At 39.9% G+C, this 21,771-nt stretch overlaps 1 protein-coding gene across 1 annotated transcript; it reads right to left on the bottom strand.

The window, feature by feature from the left end:
- On the bottom strand, positions 1 to 19,085 carry LOC148115689 (E3 ubiquitin-protein ligase TRIM39-like). The gene is made up of 7 exons (XM_087883945.1): positions 18,671 to 19,085; positions 15,609 to 15,704; positions 14,844 to 15,074; positions 11,352 to 11,374; positions 10,545 to 10,663; positions 2,715 to 2,747; positions 1 to 1,712 (listed from the first exon to the last, which is right to left on the bottom strand). Exons 1-7 carry the CDS (start codon positions 19,082 to 19,084, stop codon positions 1,201 to 1,203), a joined length of 1,428 nt encoding a protein of 475 aa, XP_087740071.1. The 5' UTR covers position 19,085; the 3' UTR covers positions 1 to 1,200.
- Positions 19,086 to 21,771: the final 2,686 nt, after the last annotated feature.

Consider the following 21,771-nt stretch of genomic DNA (forward strand, 5'->3'; position numbering starts at 1 on the left):
TATGGTAAAAATGAATTTATTTAACATAAAATTGCAAAGGAAGGATATAAAATTACAGTCTTACAATCAGAAAACTGGATATCGTAGATAACTGAGTATGATAAGTATAAAAAGACAGAAGCATTACTAGGATTTTTTTTTTAAAACCTATTGAGTCTAATACAGGTAGTTGTGACTCATGACCACAATTGAGCCCAAAATTTCCATTGCTAAGCAAGACGGTTGCTAAGTGAGTTTTGTCCCATTTTACGACCTTAGTACAGTTGTCATATGAATCACTGCAGTTGTTAAGTTAGTCACATGATTGTTAACTGAATCCGGCTTCCCTATTGACTTTGCTTGTCAGAAAGTCACAAAAAGGGATCACATCACCCCAGGACACTGCAACCGTCATAAGTATGAGCCAGGGGCAAGTGTCTGCATTTTGATCATGTGACGATGGGGAAGCTGCAACCGTTGTAAGTGTGAAAAACGGTCAACATCGATTTTTCATTTCTGTTGTAACTTTGAACGGTCGCTAAATGTACTGTTATTAAATCGAGGACTTGCTGAAGCACTGCTAGGATTTGTTGGGATTATGATAATTATGTGTTTATTTAAAAGGAAACAGAAGAAAGATTACAAAAGATATTGAGTTTTGGAAACCTACACAATCATTGATTGCAACTAACATTAAACAAGCCTGATATCAGTGGTGAAATTCAAATTTTTTTACTACCGCTTCTGTGGGCGTGGCTTGGTGGGCGTGGCAGGGGAAGGATACTGTAAAATCTCCATTCCCACCCCACTCCACGGGAAGGATACTGCAAAATCCCCATTCCCACCCCACTCTGGGGCCAGCCAGAGGTGGTATTTGCCGGTTCTCTGAACTGCTCAAAATTTCCGCTACCGGTTCTCCAGAACCTGTCAGAACCTGCTGGATTTCACCTCTGCCTGATATGTAAATGGAAAAGAACTGTGACAGAGATCTAAAATCATGATTTACAAGTTTAGCTGTAAGTGAAGGTATCTTTAATATTGATGCACCTGAACACATGATACTAAAGCCTATAAAACTCAAGCATGGCTGGAAAATTCTGGGAGTTGAAGTCCACAAGTCTTAAAGCTGCCAAGTTTGAAGACCTCTGAGCTAAGGAAACTCTGCTTTAAAGGCTTTCAGAGATAACGGCTTGGCAAATAGGAATTTTTCCAAAGTTTTCTCTATGGATGTCTCCTCTTTGAGGGGAGCGTCCCACCCTCCCTCAAATAGAAACAGGGCAGAAGGGTCTCTCCAACCAAGGAAGCGTCTGAGAATGTATGGAGCAGAGATGCTGTGCTGGCATCAAAAAAGCTCACTTGTCCCCCTTCGCAGTTGAGAGAGACGCGGATCCTCATGGGCTCCTCAGTCAGGACCAGGTCAGAGCATTCTGACGGAGAGATGGCCATGTAGTCCCCTCCCCATTTCCCAACTTGCCAGTGCCTGGTCTCCTCAACATTAGTTAAGTTCAGTGGCTTCTTGGCAACCCCTAGACTCCATTCCACTGCATCTCTTACACCAACAGTCCAGAAATGTCTCCCTGTTGAGAACTCCTGCCAGCCAAGGACATAAGGACTCTCGCATTTTGGGTCAGGATAGATTCTTTTAACTGGCTTAAGCCCTTTGACGTATTTTCGATCTTTGGAGACGTCAAGCTGGTCAGGATGGGCTGTGTGTGGATCCCGAATTACATTCACTGTAAGGGGGAAGAAAGGAAGGAAGGAAGGAAGGAAGGAAGAAAGGAAGGAAGGAAGGAAGGAAGGAAGGAAGGAAGGAAGGAAGGAAGGAAGGAAGGAAGGAAGGAAAAGAACAAGAGCTTCATCTGAAGGCCTGGTTTCTGTCTTCACACCCACGATATCCACCCTACGGCCTCCACTCTGAAAGGAGTTCAGTTTCTAAGCACCCCGTCCAAGTTTGAAAGATTCAGTGCTTTATTAAATGGCACGTAAGCATTTCCTAGTCTTTTCAACCCTTCACAGTGCTTCACCTCTTCCAGCAAACCTGTATGTCACTCTCTTTAGCTTCCACCTTGCAGATGAGAGTAATGGGGCTGGGAGTGAAGAGTGGTTGGCTTTGCTTTCAGTGAGTTGCTGGGCGGGCCCAGGTTGAACAGGGACTCTGCCTGGAGCATTAATCCAGAAGATCAGGCAGAGGAAGAGGCTGCCATGTTTCAATTCTGAACTGGCAGAATCAGAAGGATCCCCCAGAGGTTACTTGGGACACACGATGGGATGTGAGGAAGCTCCGCCCTTTTCTTTGCGAGCATCAGGGTATCACTGGCATGTAGAAAATGGGAGGATCTTGCAGAAAACAGAAACCTGTTTTCATCAGTCTGATGGCCTACAAGGTGGAGGCAATCCTGATGCTCCAACCTTGCTATTTGCTTTGACCCAAAGGACCTAATTTCTCTGCTCCCAAAGACCTGGTCTCTCACCAATTTATAGTCAGGCAGTAAAATCAAGAGGATGTTATTAGCTTGATAGGAACTCAATGTTCCTTTCGGTCCCAGGCCATATTTTCCCATTGTCCAGATGTTTCATTCAACACCAAGATTGACTTCAATTTACTAAATCTTCATAATCTTTAAGATATCTAATACTATTTTTTTTCTTTGTTATTCTATTATACTTTATCTTAAAGCTACTGGCATCAGAGCTTAAAATTGCAAACGACTGAGATTTTTATAATTCATATTTACCTTCCTGTAGTTGAAGTCCACTTTCCAGAGTATCTGGGGAAGAAAAGGGAGGGATTCAGCATCTCATCACTGGAATTGGAGCAACAGAAGGGCCTCCCTCAGATTCCCTGATTTGCTTTCCTTGGACTCAAATCAGGAAATAAGGAATATAGAAAGCTACAAGCCAGAATCTCATTGGTGGCTATATATATTCCATCAGGTATAAATATATTCTACTATATATTCCATATACAGGTAGTTCTCAACTATTTGCGTAGTGAAGTTACAGCGGCACAGACAAAAGTGATTTATGACCGGTTCTCACACTTACGACCAATGCAGTCTCCCCACAGTCACACGATCAAAATTTCGGCACTTGGCAACCAGCATGTATTTACGATGGTTGCAGCCTCCCATGGTTCTGGGATTGTCCTCTGCAACCTTCCTAGGGAGCTTCTGACAAGCAAAGTCAATGGGGGAAGATTCCAGATTCACTTAACCACCACACGATTCGCTTCACTGCCATGATCTTCTTAACAACTGCGGCAAAAAAGTTTGCAATATGGGACCCAACTCACTTAACAATCATGTTGCCTAGCAACAGAAATGTTGGGCTCAACTGTGGTTGTAAATCAAGGGACTTACCTGTATATATTCCATTATATTTAGTGGAAGCTTTTTCTGCTTCCCCAGTGACCAGTGAATATGGATTTGGGAAGTAAACAATACAGCTAGTCCTTGACTTACAACCACAATTGAGCCCAGAATTTATGTTGCTAAGTGAGAAATTTTTTAAATGAGCTTTACCTCATTTTATGACTTTTCTTTCCACATTTGTTAAGTGAATCACTGCAGTTGTTAAAACTAGTAATACGGTTGTTAAGTGAATCTGGCTTCCCATTGACTTTGTTGGTCAGAACGTTACAAAAGATGGTCACATGACCCTGGGAGACTGCAATTGTCATAAATATGAACCACTTGTCAAGCCTCCAAATGTAAATCACATGACCGTAGGATCACATGCAACGGTGATAAGTGGGGGGAAACGGTCATAGGTCATGTTTTTCAGTGCCGTTCTAACTTCGGTCGGTCACTAAATGAACCACTGTAAGTCAAGGACCACCTGTAAATGGTCAACTATAACTAGCTAATGGTTACTCCCATTTTTAGGTAGCCCATCTTTAATGAAAGAAACCAGAAAGCTCCTCTTTCCCTCCTGGTGCCAAGACACAAGGCCTTTCCACAGAGAAATGAGGGTGTTTCTTCCGCTGATCCTGAAATTGATCCCTCTTTGATCCCCCTGACAGCAACCCCGAATCTCTCTTGGATGCTCTGGGATCAGAATGTCATCCAGTGTAAAACCTCGATGGCTGGTTTTTTACCTCTTTTTTACCTTTTACCGGTCATAAAGTGTGAAAAATTGTTATAAGTCACTTTTTTCAGTGCCGTTCTAACTTTGAATGGTCCCTAAATGAACTGTGGTAAGTCTTGATAGTACAGTGGTTTAAAGGACCCTGTTATTAACACAGCTGCCTGCAATTACTGCAGGTTCGAATCTTGCCAAGGCTCAAGGTTGACTCAGCCTTCCATCCTTTCTAAGGTAGGTGAAATGAGGACTCAGTTTGTGGGGGCAATAAGCTGACTTTGTATAAATATACAAAAGTATGAAGGCTATTGCTTAATGCGTTGTAAGCCGCCCTGAGATTCCGGAGAAGGGCGGCATATAAATCAAATTAAAAAAAAAAAAGTCAAGGACCACCTGTAAATGGTCAACTATGACTAGCTAATGGTGAGCCCCATTTTTAGGTAGCACATGAAAGAAACCAGAAAGCTCCTCTTCCCCTCCCGGTGCCAAGACACAAGGCCTTTCCCTTTAAGGTGTAAAACCCTTAACTATGCCCAATAAAAACAATTGTGGAGAAAATTGAATTTTTTTCTTCAAAACATTCTGCATGACCCACCATATTTTTATCCAAAAAGCCTTAACTTTCCTACAGGTCCACCAAACATGATAATACGTAGCATCCAAACATTCACATCTCCAACATTTTGGCTGAACATTAGGGTACATACATGACAACTTTTTAGGATCTAAATGCCATCTATAAAACATTTTATAAAAATTTTCCCTCAGATTCTGCGACTGTGTAAATTTAACATTCTGAACCCAAATTTTTTCCCATGTTTCCAACATCACTGGTTCTTCAAAATTTTGTGCCCACTTAATCATGCAATCTTTAACTAATTCCGTTTCTGAATCCCTTTCTAGCAAAACATTATAAAGCCTTTTAATATGCATTGGACCTTTCTCTCTTATATGTCTAACCAATTCTTCCTCATGCAACATAATACCAGTTTTTTGGTCCTCTTTCCATCTCAATTGTAATTGATTATATTGTAACCAGGTTAAATTAATCCCTTCATCCAACAGTGTCTGCAATGTCTTCAGCTGCCATCTGCCCGCATCTGTAAAAAGAACCTCTTTGTATAAAAACCCCCCGAGTGACATTATATTTGTATTCCACAAGGTATGACCAAGATCCAGCCATAGCGGTATTTTATAATCCCATTTGAGTCGGTGCTTCTTCCAAACTCTCATCAAAGAGTCTCTAAGTATATGACTTTTAAATACTTTATCAACTTTGTCATCATAAAATAGGTAAGCATGCCATCCAAATTCAAGATCAAAACTTTCTGCATTCAATATTCCAGCCTTTTTACCCCCAAACCAATCACTTGTTAAAGTTAAAGCTGCTGCATCATAATATAACTGTAGGTTTGGAAGTTTAAGGCCTCCTCTTTCTGGAACATCTTGCATAATTTTCAATTTCACTCTCGGCTTTTTCTCGTTCCAGACGAACTTATTAAGTCCAGTTTGCCAAACTTTCAGTTGTTTATCACTTTTAAGCACCGGAATCATTTGAAACAAAAACAGAAATCTTGGCAAAATGTTCATCTTAACTGCTGCTATTCTTCCAAGTAAAGACAGTTGCAGCTTTTTCCAAGTCTCCATGTCTTTCTGAACCTCTCGCCACAACACCTCATAGTTATTTTGAAACAATTTCATGTTTGATTCTGCAACCTGAACTCCAAGATATTTTACCTTAGGTACAATTTCAAAACCTGCCCTCCTTTCAAGCTCATGTTTACGATCTTGTGTCATATTTTTGACTATCATTTTAGTCTTTTTTGAATTCAGTCTAAAACCTGAAACTCTACCATAGTCTTGTATAATGTCATTCATCAGGATTGTTGATTCCATTGGTTGTGATAGGGTAACCACCAGATCATCTGCAAATGCCTTTATTCTATAATCCTCTTGCCTTATCATTATACCTTTCAAAATTTTTGAGTCCCGTATTGTATTTAGCAAGACTTCCAATGTTAAAATAAATAAAAGTGGGGACAACGGACATCCCTGTCTTGTTCCTTTTTCAATTTTAAACTCTGTCGTCAAACTTCCATTAATAATAATCTGTGCTTTTTGCTCTTGATAAATTGCTGAAATCGCCTGTGTAAATTGGTCCCCAAAGCCCATCTTTTTTAAAGTCTTTAGTAGAAAATTCCAATCCACTCTATCAAAGGCCTTCTCCGCATCCAAAAAGACCAGCACTGCAGAAATCTGTTTATTCTTATCAAGATATTCCAATAAGTCTATTACTTGCCTTACATTGTCCTTCATGTATCTGCCCTCAATAAATCCCGCTTGGTCCTCATGAATCACCTTTTGGATTACTGGCATCAACCTGTTGGCTAATACCTTCGCATAAATTTTATAGTCTGTGTTCAAAAGAGATATTGGTCTGTAGTTCTCTGGTTTTTTAGGACCAACTTGTTCCTTTGGTATCAAAGATATATAAGCAGTTGTCCAGGATGGGGGTATTTTACCCCCTTGTTGAATATTGCAAAATAAATCTCTAAGTTGTCCCACCATTTCAGCTTGTAAAGTTTTGTAATACACTGCAGTCAAACCATCCGTGCCAGGAGCTTTAGCTGTTTTTAGCAGTTTAATTGCTGCTATTATCTCCTCCTCTGTTATAAGATAATTCATTCTTTCCTTTTGTTGATCAGTAATTTTTGTAACTCTCTTATCCTTTAAATATTTTTCTATAAGTCCATTCTGCACCTCTTCTTTAGCATATAGTTTAGTATAATAATCCACAAAAGCTTCTTTAATTAATTTTTGTTGAAAAATTTCTTTCCCTCCAATATCGATACTGTCAATAGTCCGCATACTTTGTTTTTTCCTCAATGTGTAGGCCAACCATCTGCCCGGTTTATTAGCATTGCAAAATGTATTATGCTTCGCGTATTGTAAACTTGTTGCAACTTGTTCCGCCATAAGCATTTGGAATTGGTCTTTCAAAAGTTTTATAGCACTTCGTATTTTTTCATCTGTTGGGTTTTTAATAAGTAACTGTTCTTTATTCTTTATTTCCATTTCCAACTCAGATCTTTTCTTTTGTCGGAACAGTCTATGTTTAGAATTCATGTAGATAAGTACCCCTCTCATATAAGCTTTACTTGCATCCCAAACAATTTCAACTGGGGTACCTTTATTCAAATTTATTTCAAAAAATTCTTTCAAATGCTTTTTAAGTTCTATTATATTTTTTTCATATCTAAACAAGTTCTCATTTAATCTCCAAGAACGTCTCTCAACCTTATCCATCTCGATTTCTATCCATACAGGACTATGATCAGTCAAAGTTCTTGGAAAAATCTTTGTTCTTTTTGTCTTAACAAGTAGATCATTTGACAAGATAAAATCAATCCTAGAAAAGGATCTATGTCTATCAGAAAAAAAAGTGTAATCCAATTCATTTGGATTATGTATTCTCCAAACATCTTTTAGTTCCATATCTTCTTTCATATCAAAAAAGGTCTGTGGTAATCTAATTCTAGACTTTGCCAAGCTCTTTTTATCTAATTTAGAATTAATTACTCCATTCCAATCTCCCATAATTAAAATAGATCTGTAGTCCCATTGCAATATTTTAGTATGTAACATCTTGTAAAAATAATCCTGTTGTTGGTTGGGAGCATAAATTCCAATCAAAAGAATTTGACCATTTGCTGTAAACAATTCAATTGCTACAAATCTACCATCTTGATCTACTTCTATAACTTTTGCTGTTAATTTTTTATTTACATAAATAACCACACCATTCTTTTTCTGCGAAGTTGAAGATATATAATGTGCTCCTAGTTTTGAGTTTATCAAATATTTTTGATCTTGAGTTGTAATATGCGTTTCTTGTAAACATATTATATCATTATTAAATTGTTTCAAATATGTAAATAATTTTTTCCTTTTCTGTGCTGAATTCAACCCATTGACATTCCAAGATAAACACTTAAAGGTCATTAGCCTCTTTCTGGAGCGCAGAGCAATATGCTTGAAGTTCATCCGAGAGCTTCGATCTCGCTCCTCCCATAGCGCCAATCTCTTGTGCAGTGCTCTTAACTGCCTTCTTGTCTTGTCTTTCCTGTTGTTGTTGTTGCTTCTGTTTAAGTAGCTTGGATTGAGCTCTAGTTATACGTTGATCTTTAACTTCAGTCAACTGAATCAAATCCAAAATTGGAGAAGAATCCAGCGATGGCTCACTCAGAATACCTCCTTCTGCACCTTGCACGTTTTCTAATTCCTGCTTAGACTGTTCTTTCAATTGCCTCTCTTCACTCTCCTTAATCTCCAGAACTGTAGATGTACGTGGAGATGGTGTTCTTTCCTTAAGAATAGTACTGTAAAAATGTTGCGCCTTCTCCACGGTATTCAACCGATATCCTTCTCCCTTATATCTGAAAATTACCCCAGCTGGTGCATCCCACCGGAAGGGTATCTGTAAATTTTTCAATTCCTTAACAAGAAAACCAAATTCTTTTCTAGCTTTCAGCATTTTAGGAGGTAATTCTTTAAAAATTACAAGCCGTGAGCCCCCCACTTGTATAGAAGTGTGAAAAGATTTTTGCAGGATATCATTTCTAATTTCTCTCTCAGTAAAGTATATGACCACATCTCTGGGTAGTTGTCTTTGCCTGGCCACCCAAGAGTTCACTCTGTAAATTTTATCTATTTTATGAAATACCAAATCAGGATTAACTTGTAAAATCTTAGCCAGGGCTTCAGAGCAAACTTGTCTCAAGTCCTGTCTTTCCTCCTCTCGAATTCCCCGAAGCCGTATGGCAAATTCCATCGCCCGGAATTGTATCATAACAATCTCATCTTCAATTCTCTGCATTTTATTGTCAACTTCATCAATTTTATAATCATTGTCTTTCATCCTAACATTAACTTCTGATTTAAATTCTTCAACTTTAAAATCAACTTTCCCAATAAAATCTGCCAGGCCAGACGCCACTTCTGATATTTTTTTGGTCACCATAATTTGATTCTGTTTCACCATGTCTTTAACTTCATTAATTTCCTGCAAAAATTCCTGATGTGATTTTTGAAGTTCCTGTTGTGATTCTTGAAATTTATCATCCAAAGTTTTAGAAATAAATTCTTTTAAATCTGCCACATCAAATTCTTTTTTCTGAGTTTGTAACTGTTGAGCAGGGGGAAGTTGCGTTTGATGTTTATGTGTGGGGGATCCCCCCCCTGATGCCTTCCCTTCCTGCTTCTTTGAAGCCATCGTGCCACGTAAGCTAGTTTTTTTGAAGAGGGAAGTTCTTTTTCCTTTCCCTCTTCCACAGAAACTTCTAAAAAAGTCCCCCAGATTTAATCAGGTGGAACTAGAATAAAGCAAAGTCAAATTTTAGCAAAAGAAATTTTTTCTTTAGATAGAGCAACTTTGTAGCAATTTTACAACTTTGTAACAAAGCAGGGAGGCTTCACAAATCCACTTTCACTAGCTCGTTAACTCAAACGCTGGACGCCATATTTTTTCAAATCACTTTCACTCGCTCACTTTCTCTTTTGATTTAAAAAGTCAACAAAGCACCAATACTTGCAGTTTTCAAGTTTCTGGATTCAAGTTGATATTTCCGCTGTTTGTTAAAATTAATTCCTCTCACTTTAAAAGTTTGCTGCTGCCGGCTTGTTCTGCTGAAGGCAGAATCGTCCCACGCCGCCCGGAGTCTCCGCAGGTTGGAAGGGAGCCACACCTGTTTTCACCCCCAGAAGCAATTCCCTGGGGGGGTTACAGGGGCTCAACCTGTACCCTGCTGTCTCTGCTCCTGCAATCTTCAAGATTTCGGAGTTTTCGAGCCGCACCTCGTTCGCGGGGCGGCTCTACAGGCGGCGGGGCTGGCGGTCTTTAAAAAGTCACCGCCGTCGCCGAAGCTCGCAAACCGGAAGTCAACTGTGGTAAGTCTTGATAGTACAGTGGTTTAAAGGACCCTGTTATTAACACAGCTGCCTGCAATTACTGCAGGTTCGAATCTTGCCAAGGCTCAAGGTTGACTCAGCCTTCCATCCTTTCTAAGGTAGGTGAAATGAGGACTCAGTTTGTGGGGGCAATAAGCTGACTTTGTATAAATATACAAAAGTATGAAGGCTATTGCTTAATGCGTTGTAAGCCGCCCTGAGATTCCGGAGAAGGGCGGCATATAAATCAAATTAAAAAAAAAAAAGTCAAGGACCACCTGTAAATGGTCAACTATGACTAGCTAATGGTGAGCCCCATTTTTAGGTAGCACATGAAAGAAACCAGAAAGCTCCACTTCCCCTCCCGGTGCCAAGACACAAGGCCTTTCCCCAGAGAAATGAAGGTGTCTCTTTTGCTGAGCCTGAAATTGATCCCTCATTGATCCCTCATTGATCCATGTGACACCCAGAATCTTTCTTGGATGCTCTGGGATCAAAATGTCATCCAGCTGTCATCCACCTCGACAGCTGTTTTTTACCTCTCAATTTTTTCATGGCACTTTTCAGAAGCACAGTCATATCACTGTGATCCCAGATTGTCCATTTCGGCTCTAGAAGTAAATCCACCCGATTCTCATATGTTTCCTTATCCCGGTACCTGGCAAGGCAAAAGAACATTGTTTATCATCCTGCCAATGGAAGAAGCTTTCTAAAACATCAGTGCTCTGGGACTTTGGAATTCAAAGGCAATCACCTGCCACATAAAACCCCACTTTTAATCATTATTGATGAGAAAGACAAAAAAATCTGAATAGTGGACATGGCACTACATGGAGACAGCAGAATAAAAGGGAAAAAAAACTGGAGAATATAATAAAATACAAAGACCTGCAAATAGAAGTAGAACGACTGTGGCAAAAGAAAGCAAAGATAGTACCAATAGTAATAGATGCCTTGGGTACAATCCCAAAACATTTGGAACAGCACTTGAGCACCAATCGGCATTGACAAAACCACTATCAGACAATTGCAAAAGGCACCTTTACTTGGGACAGCTTACATCCTACGATGATAACTTTACCACCATCATACATCTTTGGGAAGGACTGAATAGGTGGATAAAAATGCCAAATTCAATTGAAATATCTGTCTGATTGGGCAACCAACCCTAATAATTCACCATATCAAATATTGCTACTTATATTGTTGTCTGAGGAAGTATCTACAAAGCCTTGAAATACAGTACTTTATCTTTAAATTAAATTACTAGAAGTTTCCAAAATAGGAAAACCGCTAGAGGAGCTGCCAATCTGTGAGACTGTAAAGAAAAGGGGGGATTCACTTACTTCTTCAAGATGCTTCCAATGTCCTAAAAAAAAAGAAACAAAGCATTGAAAATAGCCATTTCTTATGCAGAGAGTTAAATTCTAAATTCACAAAAGAAACATGTGAAGCCTCTGGGCAACCAGAGACTAACATGTCAGAGTTTGTTGCAGCAATCAAATCCAGAAAGCACACACAGGTAACTGATGCAGCAGGATTCATTAACTTCTCTTTATATACATAATAACACAGGAGACATATATACAATACCAAGAGTGGTTCTTCCAATGTGGTAGAGAGAATTGGTTTCAATTCCAGCAGCAGTTTTTGGCTTTTGCACAGACTCAGAGCTATAATACTAAGCCACACCCAGACTCCTAGCTGTCTCCAGCAAATACTGTTTCAGTTTCCCAGCAGTCTTCATTGGCTGACTTAGTTGCTATGCCTATTCATTGGCTGACCTTGTTACCATGTCTCTGCCAGTCATGAATACACTGACATAACACACACAAAAAACTATTTAAAAAAAAAATACCAATGCTCTTTTTTCCCCAACCATTCACCTTTTTTAGAGAGGTATTCTTTATTTTTACTGTTAGTCTTAGAAAAAATTCTCCGGGGTGTGTAATAAAACATAATAGCAAAAAGAAAAGAACATTTGAAGAAGAAAACAATGCATCAAAAAAAAATCCCCTCCATTTATGCTTCCAGAATCAAGGCACTTTGGAAAATCCAAGTGGTTATAACTTTGTAGAAGGCCATCAGTTTTGGGGTTCTCCTTGTCCTGGAGATGGGGAGGGGAAGACTCTACAAAGAACACCCACTACCATATCCCATAATACAGTGATGGCTAACCTTTTTGCCATTGCGTGCCAAAAGCGGGAGGAGCGCAGGGGGGTTGCGCGCACGTGACTCCCCTGCTTTTGGCACGGGATGGCACGGTGGGCCCTGTAGGCCCCTTTTTCTCTCTCCCCAGGCTCCAGAGCCTTTCTAGGAGCCTGGGGAGGGCAAAAATGGCCTTTTCCAGCCTGTTTCCAGCCTCCGGAGGGCCTCTGGGGGGTTGGGGAAGGCCGTTTTCACCCTCCCCGGGCTCCTAGAAAGGCTCTGGAGCCTGGGGAGAGAGAAAAATGGGCCTTCCCCATCCCTCCGGAGGCCGGAAACAACCTGCTTCCTGACTTCCGGTGAGCCCAGAAGGCCCGAAAGTCAACTGGCCGGAATGCACATGTGAGCTGGATCTGAGCTCATGTGCCCACCGATATGGCTTCACGTGCCACTTGCGGCACGCGTGCCATAGGTTCGCCATCACGGCCCTAATAGGTGATAGGAGCCCTAAGCAGGCATTTTTAAAATCAAGAAGAATATAGACAGTGACCAGCACTTTGAATTCTTGCTTTTCGCATGGCCTGCTTTTTCTGAATTACATTATATATTCTTAATATTAGGTAGTTCTACACTTTCAATAGTTCATTACTGACTGTTCCAAGTTACAACAGCACTGAAAAAACTGACTTTTTAACACTTAAGACTGGTCACATGATCAAAATTCAGCCACTTGGCAACGGATTCATTTTTATGACGATTGCAGCATCCCAGGGGTCATATGACCTCCATTCGTGATCTTCTCATAAGCAAAGTCAATGGGGAAGCCAGATTCACTTAATAATTGTGTTACTAACTTTGCCACTGCAGTGATTCACTTAACAACAGTGGCAAGAAAGGTTGCAAAATGGAGCAAAATTAAGCAACAGAAATTTCAGGCTCAATTGTGGTCATAAGCAGAGGACTATCTGTAGTCTTCATACTTTGCTTTCCATTAAAACAGTCAAAAAGATTATTAAATAAGAATGGTTTTTTTCTTTCCCCTCCTTTCGCCTTCTTATCCTTCTCCATTTCTCTATTTTATTTATTTTCATTTGTACTTTTCACTATTATAATTTCAATTAAATTTATGAAAGAAAAAAAAAGAGGAAAGAATCAAAAAGAGTATTAAGAGCCATTGTGGTTAGAGTGCAGTACTGCTGGCTACTTCTGCTGATTGCCGGCTGCCTGCAATTTGGCAGTTTGAATCTCAGCAGGCTCAAGGTTGACTCAGCCTTCCATCCTTCCGAGGTGGGTAAAATGAGGACCCAGATTGTTGGGGGACAATATGCTGACTCTGTAAACCGCTTAGAGAGGGCTGGAAAGCACTGTGAAGTGGTATATATACCCGTATTTTTGGGACTATAAGTCGCATTGGGCTATAAAACACACCTAGATTTAAAGGAGGAAAACAAGAAAAAAAAATAGTTTTTGGCCTCTGCGCCAGGGGTGGGTTCTATTTACCTTTACTACAGGTTTGCATCGTGCCCTGCACGCATGTGTGCTCTTCTGCACGTGTGCAGATCACTTTTGATGATGTCCAGGTCAGTGAGTGGAGCCTCCCACCGGTTTTACTACTGGTTCTATAGAACCGGTCCAAACTAGGGGCAACCCACCACTGCTCCGCATGTCCTGTTTTTGCCCTCCACGGCCCCCAGAAGCATTCTGCAGGCCAAAAATGGACCCATTTTTGGCTTCCCAAACTCTCAGCACGTCCCATTTTAACCAAAAACATGCCCATTTTTGGCCTCGGGAGGCCTCCGGGCATCCCATTTTCACCCTCCCCAGCCCCCAGAAGCACTATGTAAACCGGGCCCATTTTTGGCAAAAACGGGATGTGCAGAGGCCTCCGGAGGCCAAAACTGGGCCCATTTTTGGCCTGCAGAGTGCTTCTGGGGGCCAGGGAGGACAAAAATGGGATGCATGGAGGCCTCCGGAGGCCAAAAACGGACCCATTTTTAGCCTGCAGAGTACTTCTGGGCACCAGGGAGGACCAAAATGGAGGGTTTGGGAGGCCAAAAACAGGCCCATATTCACTGTATAAAATACACAGATATTTCCACCCACTTTTTTTGGGGGGGGGGGGATGCATATTATAGTCCGAAAAATATGGTAAGTCTAAGTGCTATTGCTATTGCTGTGGAAGGGAAGCAGTCTATTCCATTTCATCATTGGTATCAACATCAAAAAAGATGGTGAGGCCCCAGGAAGAATGCAGAGAGGAACAATAAAGATGATAAGGGTTCTGGAGGCCAAACCATACAATGAATGGCTAAGGGAACTCGGTATGCTCAGCCTAACAAAGAGAAGGCTTAGGGGAAACTCTACAGCCATCTTCCAATACTTGGAAGGCTGTCATAGAGAAAAGGGCATCGATTTAATCTCCGTAGCACCTGAAGGCAGGACAAGAGGCACGGAGTGAAAACTCATCACAAAGAGATCCAACCTAAAATACAAAAGAATTTCCTGACAGTGAGAAGTATTTATCAATGGAACAGCTTCCCTCCCAGAATGCTCCATCACTGGAGGATTCCAATAACAATTTGGACAACCATGTTTTTGGTATAAGGACTCCTGCCTTTGGAGAGGATTGGACTAGAAGACCTCCAAAGTCCCTTCCAGCCCTAGGATTCTATGATCTCAGCTTCCTGCCTGACCTGTAAGAGTTTGCTGGCTGGCTGCTGAAGCTTCTCTTCTATCTCCTGGATGAGATGGTCAAGAGAGCAGAGATCCTCCATGTGCTTGGCCAAACCCTTCTCCTTTCTTGCCATAATATCCTTCTCCGTTTGTTCCATTTTAGTCAACAGAAGCTTCTCCTGTCCTTCTAACCAGAGTTGTAGCTCTCTGAATTCAGCCACTACATTTTTTTTCTCTTTTTCAATGAAGTCCTACAAGAAGAAGCATATTTTAATTTTAGTTAATTATATTTATTTTAATTTTTATAATAATTAAACAGATTCCCTGAAAAGTCCAGAAATGAGATGGGAGAATTTCTTAGGGAGAAAAATATATATATATTGACATCAACAAGCGTAGGAGGAAAGGTTTCTAAAAACAAAAACCAAAAAAAAAAAAAAGGCTCCAGTTTACATTATCTCTCATGAAAATGTTCTTGGCAATCAGAGATTCCAAAAAAGTAGGCTGAAAAATGTTTTTTTCAATAAGATGAAATATGGTGTGCATTAATCCATTGTATAAATCATGGATCATGGGATAGGTGCACTTAACCCAACTGTGACTCATTCAACCAATGTTAACATCTCAGGCCACAGGTTAAGACCTGGTTTTGCGCCTGTCTTTAGCTTCAATTTCATTTAAGTCAGAACTTCTACTTACAAACAGGCTACCTATTATCAAAGATGGTGGATGGGGTTCTCCTTCCTATTAGCTCAGAAGCTCCTCACCGTTGGATCAATACTTACAAGCATCTCCTGCACTCTTTGCTCTGTGTCTCTTTTGTAAGTAGTTATTTTTTCTTTCTGCTCCTTCTGAGCCTTCAGGCAATCTTCCACCTTCATCTGAACAAAAAATGCAAGTTTTGAGTTTCTTTTCTGTAAAGAATTACATCGGAGGGAAGATCCAGTTAGACGATATATGCAAGTTATAAATACATGGCAGTTGCCAAGCGTCCAAATTTTGATCATGTAACCACAGGGATCCTACAATGGTCATAAGTGTGAAAAACTATCATAAATCACTTTTTTCAATGCTGACACTAAATGAATGGTTGTAAGTCGAGGACTATGGTAAATCTGTCTTCAAAAAATTGCAGGCACAGAGGATAAAGCAGGAGGGGAAGGCCGAGTCAGAAAGTTGCAGATGAGCATAACAAGACCAGTAACAAATAGTGGGACACTATTGCCTAGCAACAAAAGAAGAGAAGGACTAGGGCTGACATGAAAGCAGTCTTCCAGTATTTGAGGGGCTGCTGCAAAGAAGAAGTGGGTGTCAACTTATTTTCCAATAAGCAGGACAATGGATGGATACTAATCAAGGAGAGAAACAACCTATAATTAAGGAAAAACTGTCTAACAGTGAGGACAATTAGCCAGTGGAACAGTTTGCCTTCAGAAGTTGTAGGTGCTTCATTGCTGGAGGTTTTTAAGAAAAGACTGGACCAGCCACCTGTCTAAAATGGGTCTCCTTCTTGAGCAGGGGGTTGGACTAGATTACCTCCAAGGTCCTTCCAGCTCTATTCTGATTGATTGGTTGATTGAACAACAAAGTTACAAGAAAGTTAGAAGGACTCCATTAGAAGGATGTAGCTAAGGCACACGTAGACATAAACTTTGGTAATCTCTAGTTTATAATAATAAAACACACACCCTTTTTTATTTTTTAAATTTATTATTTTTATAGTGCATTTTTATTAGATTATCAAAGTATTAAAAAAAAGAGAATTTTTTAAAAATAATAGAAAACTGGGGAGGAGGGGAAAAGAAAAAAAATGTGTAAACAGGGAAAAGGAAAGAAAAAGGCACAGACTTCCAACTCTCTTTAGCACAGTAGAAAATAACATTACAACCTCAACTTTTTACTTTTACACAACAGTATTGTAAGGTTTTTGAATTCAGCTCAGAATCTGATAATTCCAATGAAACTCTGAACACGAGGCTACTGATAATCAAATTTTATTTCTGCAGAAAGGAATCCGCCTCGCTGGACGGCTTTTTTTTCTCCCACCTTAACAGAGCAGGCAGAGAGAAAAGCAGACACATGCAAAGAAAACCTTTTTCCTTCTTCTTATAGTCTACACAGGTTACACATATTGCTTGCATAGATCGTCATTGCTATAGAAACACAATTTCATATCACACGAACTTCAATAAACAATAGACCTTAGAAGGGGAAAGAAATACATTCTTTGGTGTATAACTCAGAGTTTTGTTAGGGAATGCTGAACACACATTTTAAGTTACAAGCATGGCTACTTGGCAGAATCCACATTTTACTTTTCACAAGAAGTTACTTTAGCTACTTTAGGTTACAATGGAGCTTCTCTCAAGAGCAATTAACAAAAGCTGAATTAGGTTACACTCTGTGTGTGCTCTAAGCCTTTCAGTATATACTAGCCATTTCTATAGCAACAAACCTATCTAATCAGCAAAAACAAAATCAACCTTTCATTTTTTTCCCATTACAAGCATAAAATCGGGAAACAATTTTCAAATAAAAACCAAATTAAATGTATTCCCTTCTTTGGATAAAAGAGTCAATTTAACCATCTCTAATTCTCCTTACTGTAAGGAATAGTATGTGCTTTGGTTTGCTCATTAATCTCTATAAATTGTCATAATTTATATATTAAAAGAATTCCCTATATTATTTCAATTTTTTTAACCCTAAAGGGAAAAAACACTTTTCTGGCTTTTGATATTTTACAAACTTTAAAAATTACTTAAATATTATAAAGGGAGAAAAAAAAACCTTTCATTTTAAACCGAGAACCCAAAACTACAAAGCTTTCATTCAATTATGTATAGATCACATCAATAAAAATCCAATTAACTCCAATTATCTTATTGGATTTAAATCTCTCCCTCAAGTTTATCCTCATGGAATAAAATCTTCTTTTAACCTCTTTTGATAAGAAAGCTCGTTAGCATAAACATGGAATGTGTGAAGGAGGAGTGTAAACTAAAAGAATCCAATCAAGAGAAACATGTGAAATAGAAAATACTTATCAGCGCAGGTTTTAGATTTTGGCAGTGGCTTACTCTCCAAACTTGTTTCAATTTAACTTCTGAACATTTCATTACCAGACTAGGTAACATCATGGGCAGGATTTTCTTGTCCTGTTTTCCTTGGCTTACAAATGCCTTGTGTGCCAGTGTGGTTGGCTGTTCTTTTGGAGCTATATTTAAATTCTGACTTTACAGCTGATTTTTCTCTTCTTGATTAGTAGTTCAAGTGGTCTGGCTTCTTACATATTCATATGCTGGATCTAGATCAATATCCTTGTTAATTGCTCCTTTGGTAGAATACCAGACTTCAATACATTCACATGCGTGGCGGGTGTTGGCACGCCCAATGATTTTGATTCCTTCCCAATCTAATCCTTCCCATTTATAAACTAAAGAAAACAGGACAAGAAAATATTGCTGATGATGTTACCTAGTGTGGTAACAAAACATTCAGAAACTAAATTGAAACAAGCTTGGAGAGCAAACCTCTGCCAAAAAAGTGTCAAGGAAACAATGAGCCATTATTCAGGTGCTAACTTCCTTAATCATAACTATATAAAATTTTTTATTTGTGCATTGTTCGAGATCTGGGCTCCTTTAGGTGCCGAGAGGCTTTTGAAGTACTTTTAATAAAAGTTCCTTGAACCGCCTCTGGTGTCTTGTTCAAACTGGCATCTAGAGCCAAGCTAAACCCAGTTTGTGGACAACAGAAGAAGCAAGTAATCTGGTCTAAGGATTTTGCCAGGAAGGTCAAGGATCTGGATGCCCCTCCGCACTGATTCCTCCTGGTTGATTCTTACCTGGTACTCTTCGAAAGCCTCCTCCAGAGGGATCACCCAATGACCCTGATGCTGTTTGGATCGGTCGCAGACCAGGCAGATGAGGGCCTCGTGGTGTTTACAGAAGAGCTTGAAGGGCACTCGGTGCTTCGGGCAGAAATTCCCTCCTTCCTCGCACCAAGGATCTCCGCATCGCCTGGCTTCTTCTAGCACCCGCGCCAGCTGCCTGTTGGGGAGGGTGCTGCGAGGCCTATAGGTCTGTCTGCATTGGGGGCAAGAAGCCTCCGATTTCGACATCCCCCAACTGCGGGTCAGGCAGCCCCGACAGAAGTTGTGGCCGCACTCCGGGATGAGCACGGGGTCCTGGAAATACTCCAGGCAAATGGAGCAGGTGGCTTCTTCCAGCAAGTCCTGCAAGAACGCTTCGGCCGCCATCGCTGCCTCCTCCGCCGGGAAAGGAAAGAGTAAGTTAAGTTTCGCGCCTTTCTCTGCAAATCAGGTGGCCGCCTTTGGGCTTTGCCCAGGCAAGAAACTGGGATGAATTGTTGCTGCTCTTGCGGTCAGATCCCCTGGCTTCTTAAAGGAAAAACAGTCTTTTAAAAAGAACAAATTAGAGAATGCCAATTGATCGTAGCATTCTGTTAAAGGGGGAAACAGATTTTAAAAACTGGGGAGAAGCTAACATCCTTGGGACGGCCCCCGGTTCAATTATTGATCAAAGTGTCCTGCTAAAGCAGAGGTTGGGAACCATGGATGCTTTATGAATTGTGGACTTCAACTACCAGAATTCCTGAGCCAACATGGGAAATGCTTTTAAAAAAAACTGGAAGGAAAGAAATCTTTATGGGACAGGATGGAGTAAACTTGGAATGAAACAGACTGGGAGAAACCCTTGATAAAAGCCCAAATCCAATGCTGCAGTTGATAGAATGTCTCAGAGATAAAGGGGAGCAAAGGGTAGAAATTATAATCCTTTCTCTAACTTCTAATATGAATATCTGGCAGAGGAAGAATTGCTTGGATTGCCCCCTTCCCAGCCAGCAAATCAGGAAATGGGTCAGGAAAAGCTCTAAAACTGGGTAAAAGTCAGCCTGGATCACTCCGTGGAAGGGAGACACAGAAGACTATCTTGTAGATTATGGGATACCGGTATGTAGAATTTGGAATGGGAGGATTTGCTGGATGGAAATCTTAGACCAATGAGCTCCCTTAAGGCAAAAGATGGATAGAAAGAGCCATTAGTAGCCTCAGGCCAACCTAGGACAGGGGGATCCAGGGGGGCCCCCAGATCTGGTGGGTGGAGAACATCTTATAAGCCCTTTGTTCAAGGGCTTTTGGGGGAGGCTTCCTTAGTCATAATGGGGTTCCGGAGGGAACATGGACACTTCCAAGCCCCTTCCTTTATCTTGCTTGTTTGGTGGTGGCACTCAGCTCCATTTAGTTGCCCAGACTGCACCCCACACAGGATTACGGAATCATTAAAAGAATATATATATATATATATATTCTTTTAATATATATAATATATATATATATATATATATATATATATATATATATATATATATATATATATATATATATATATATATATATATATATATATATATATATATATATATATATATATATATATATATATATATATAATATTATATATATAATATATATATATATTATATATAATAATAATATATATAATAATATATATATTACGTGTCTCGTCTTTATTATTTTTACAAATAACTCAAGGTGGCAAACATATCCAACACATCTTCCTCCTCCAATTTTCCCCACAACAACCCTTGTGAGATGGTTTGGACTGAAAAAGAATGACTGGCTCAAAGTCACCCAGATGGCTTTCGTAGCTAAGGCAGGACCTGAACTCACAGTCTTCCTCTTCCAACCTTGGCACCTTAACCACTTAACTGGATTTGACGCCCATCTCAATATCGAAGTCACTTTTGGGGTGCCTTAGATTGTTGACCCCGGTGACTGCCTGGATGAATCTCCCTGCATTGTTCTTGGCAAGGTTTCAGAAGTGGTTTGCCATTGCTTGGTCCCTAGGGCTGAGCGAGAGTGACTGGTCCAAGGCCACCCAGGTGGATTTGTGCCTAAGGCAGGATTAGAACTCATGATATCTAGCTTGATTTCTTAACCACTACACTAGATTGCCCTTTTCTTTTACAGTTGCTCAATAAAAGGCAGAGTAGTTTATAGCAAGAGGGGAAAAGAGTGTTATTGTCAAATAATGTATTTATTTAATACATTTAATACATTACAGAATTTTACAATTCTATTAACAATTCAATTTGAATTTAGGCTTGAGCCAAGTGATACATTTAGTCCACATAGTGCTCACATCTCCTATCTTTATAACAGATAGTATGTTTTGTTTTTGTCTACTGTCTACTGTGCATTTTGTTTCTAGGTGTTACATTGAATAATCAATGATTGTTTTATCGTCACTCTAAAATAGAAATAATGTATCATGTTGACAGAATACAATCAAGTAAAAATAAATTTATTGACATAAAATTGCAAAGGAAGGAATTAAAATCCATAAGAAACGTATAAAATTAGAATCCGTGTTACAATCAATAATCTGAATGTTGTAGATAACTGAGTTACGTATAAAAAGACATAAGCAAAAAAGACTAGAATTTGTATTTTTTTTAAAAAACTATGAGCCTGTAAAGCTTATATTGAGTCTAATATTTCCTGAAGCCCTGCTAGGGGCTTGTTCAAATTGTTCGAATTGTGTATATTTCAAAGGAAATATAAAAAAGTGGAGGAAAGAAAGAAAAAGCATGGAAAGATTACAGAATGTATTGAATTATTGGAAGCTAAACTATCATTAAAGGCACACGGTGGCTAGTGGCTAAGATGCTGAGCGTGTCGATTGAAAGGTCAGCAGTTCAGCAGTTTGAATCCCTAGTCCCGCTAACAGGGTGAGCACCCATTACTTGTCCCAGCTTCTGCCAACCTAGCAGTTTGAAAGCACGTAAAAAATGGAAGCAGAAAAATAGGCACCACCTTTGGTGGGAAGGTAACAGCATTCCATGCGCCTTTGGCATTCAGTCATGCCATCCACATGACTACGGAGACGTCTTCGGACAGCG

Source organism: Pantherophis guttatus, chromosome 2 (assembly GCF_059756535.1).
Source record: "Pantherophis guttatus breed Tessera chromosome 2, ASM5975653v1, whole genome shotgun sequence".
Taxonomy (NCBI): domain Eukaryota; kingdom Metazoa; phylum Chordata; class Lepidosauria; order Squamata; family Colubridae; genus Pantherophis; species Pantherophis guttatus.

Coding starts and splice junctions, on each gene's coding strand:
- LOC148115689 (XM_087883945.1), bottom strand. CDS start 19,084: ATGGCGGCCGAAGCGTTCTTGCAGGACTTGCTGGAAGAAGCCACCTGC. Junction 15,075..15,608: donor AAAGAGTGCAGGAGATGCTT/GTAAGTATTGAT, acceptor TTCTTCTTGTAG/GACTTCATTGAAAAAGAGAA. Junction 11,375..14,843: donor CAGCCAGCAAACTCTTACAG/GTCAGGCAGGAA, acceptor CTTTTTTTTTAG/GACATTGGAAGCATCTTGAA.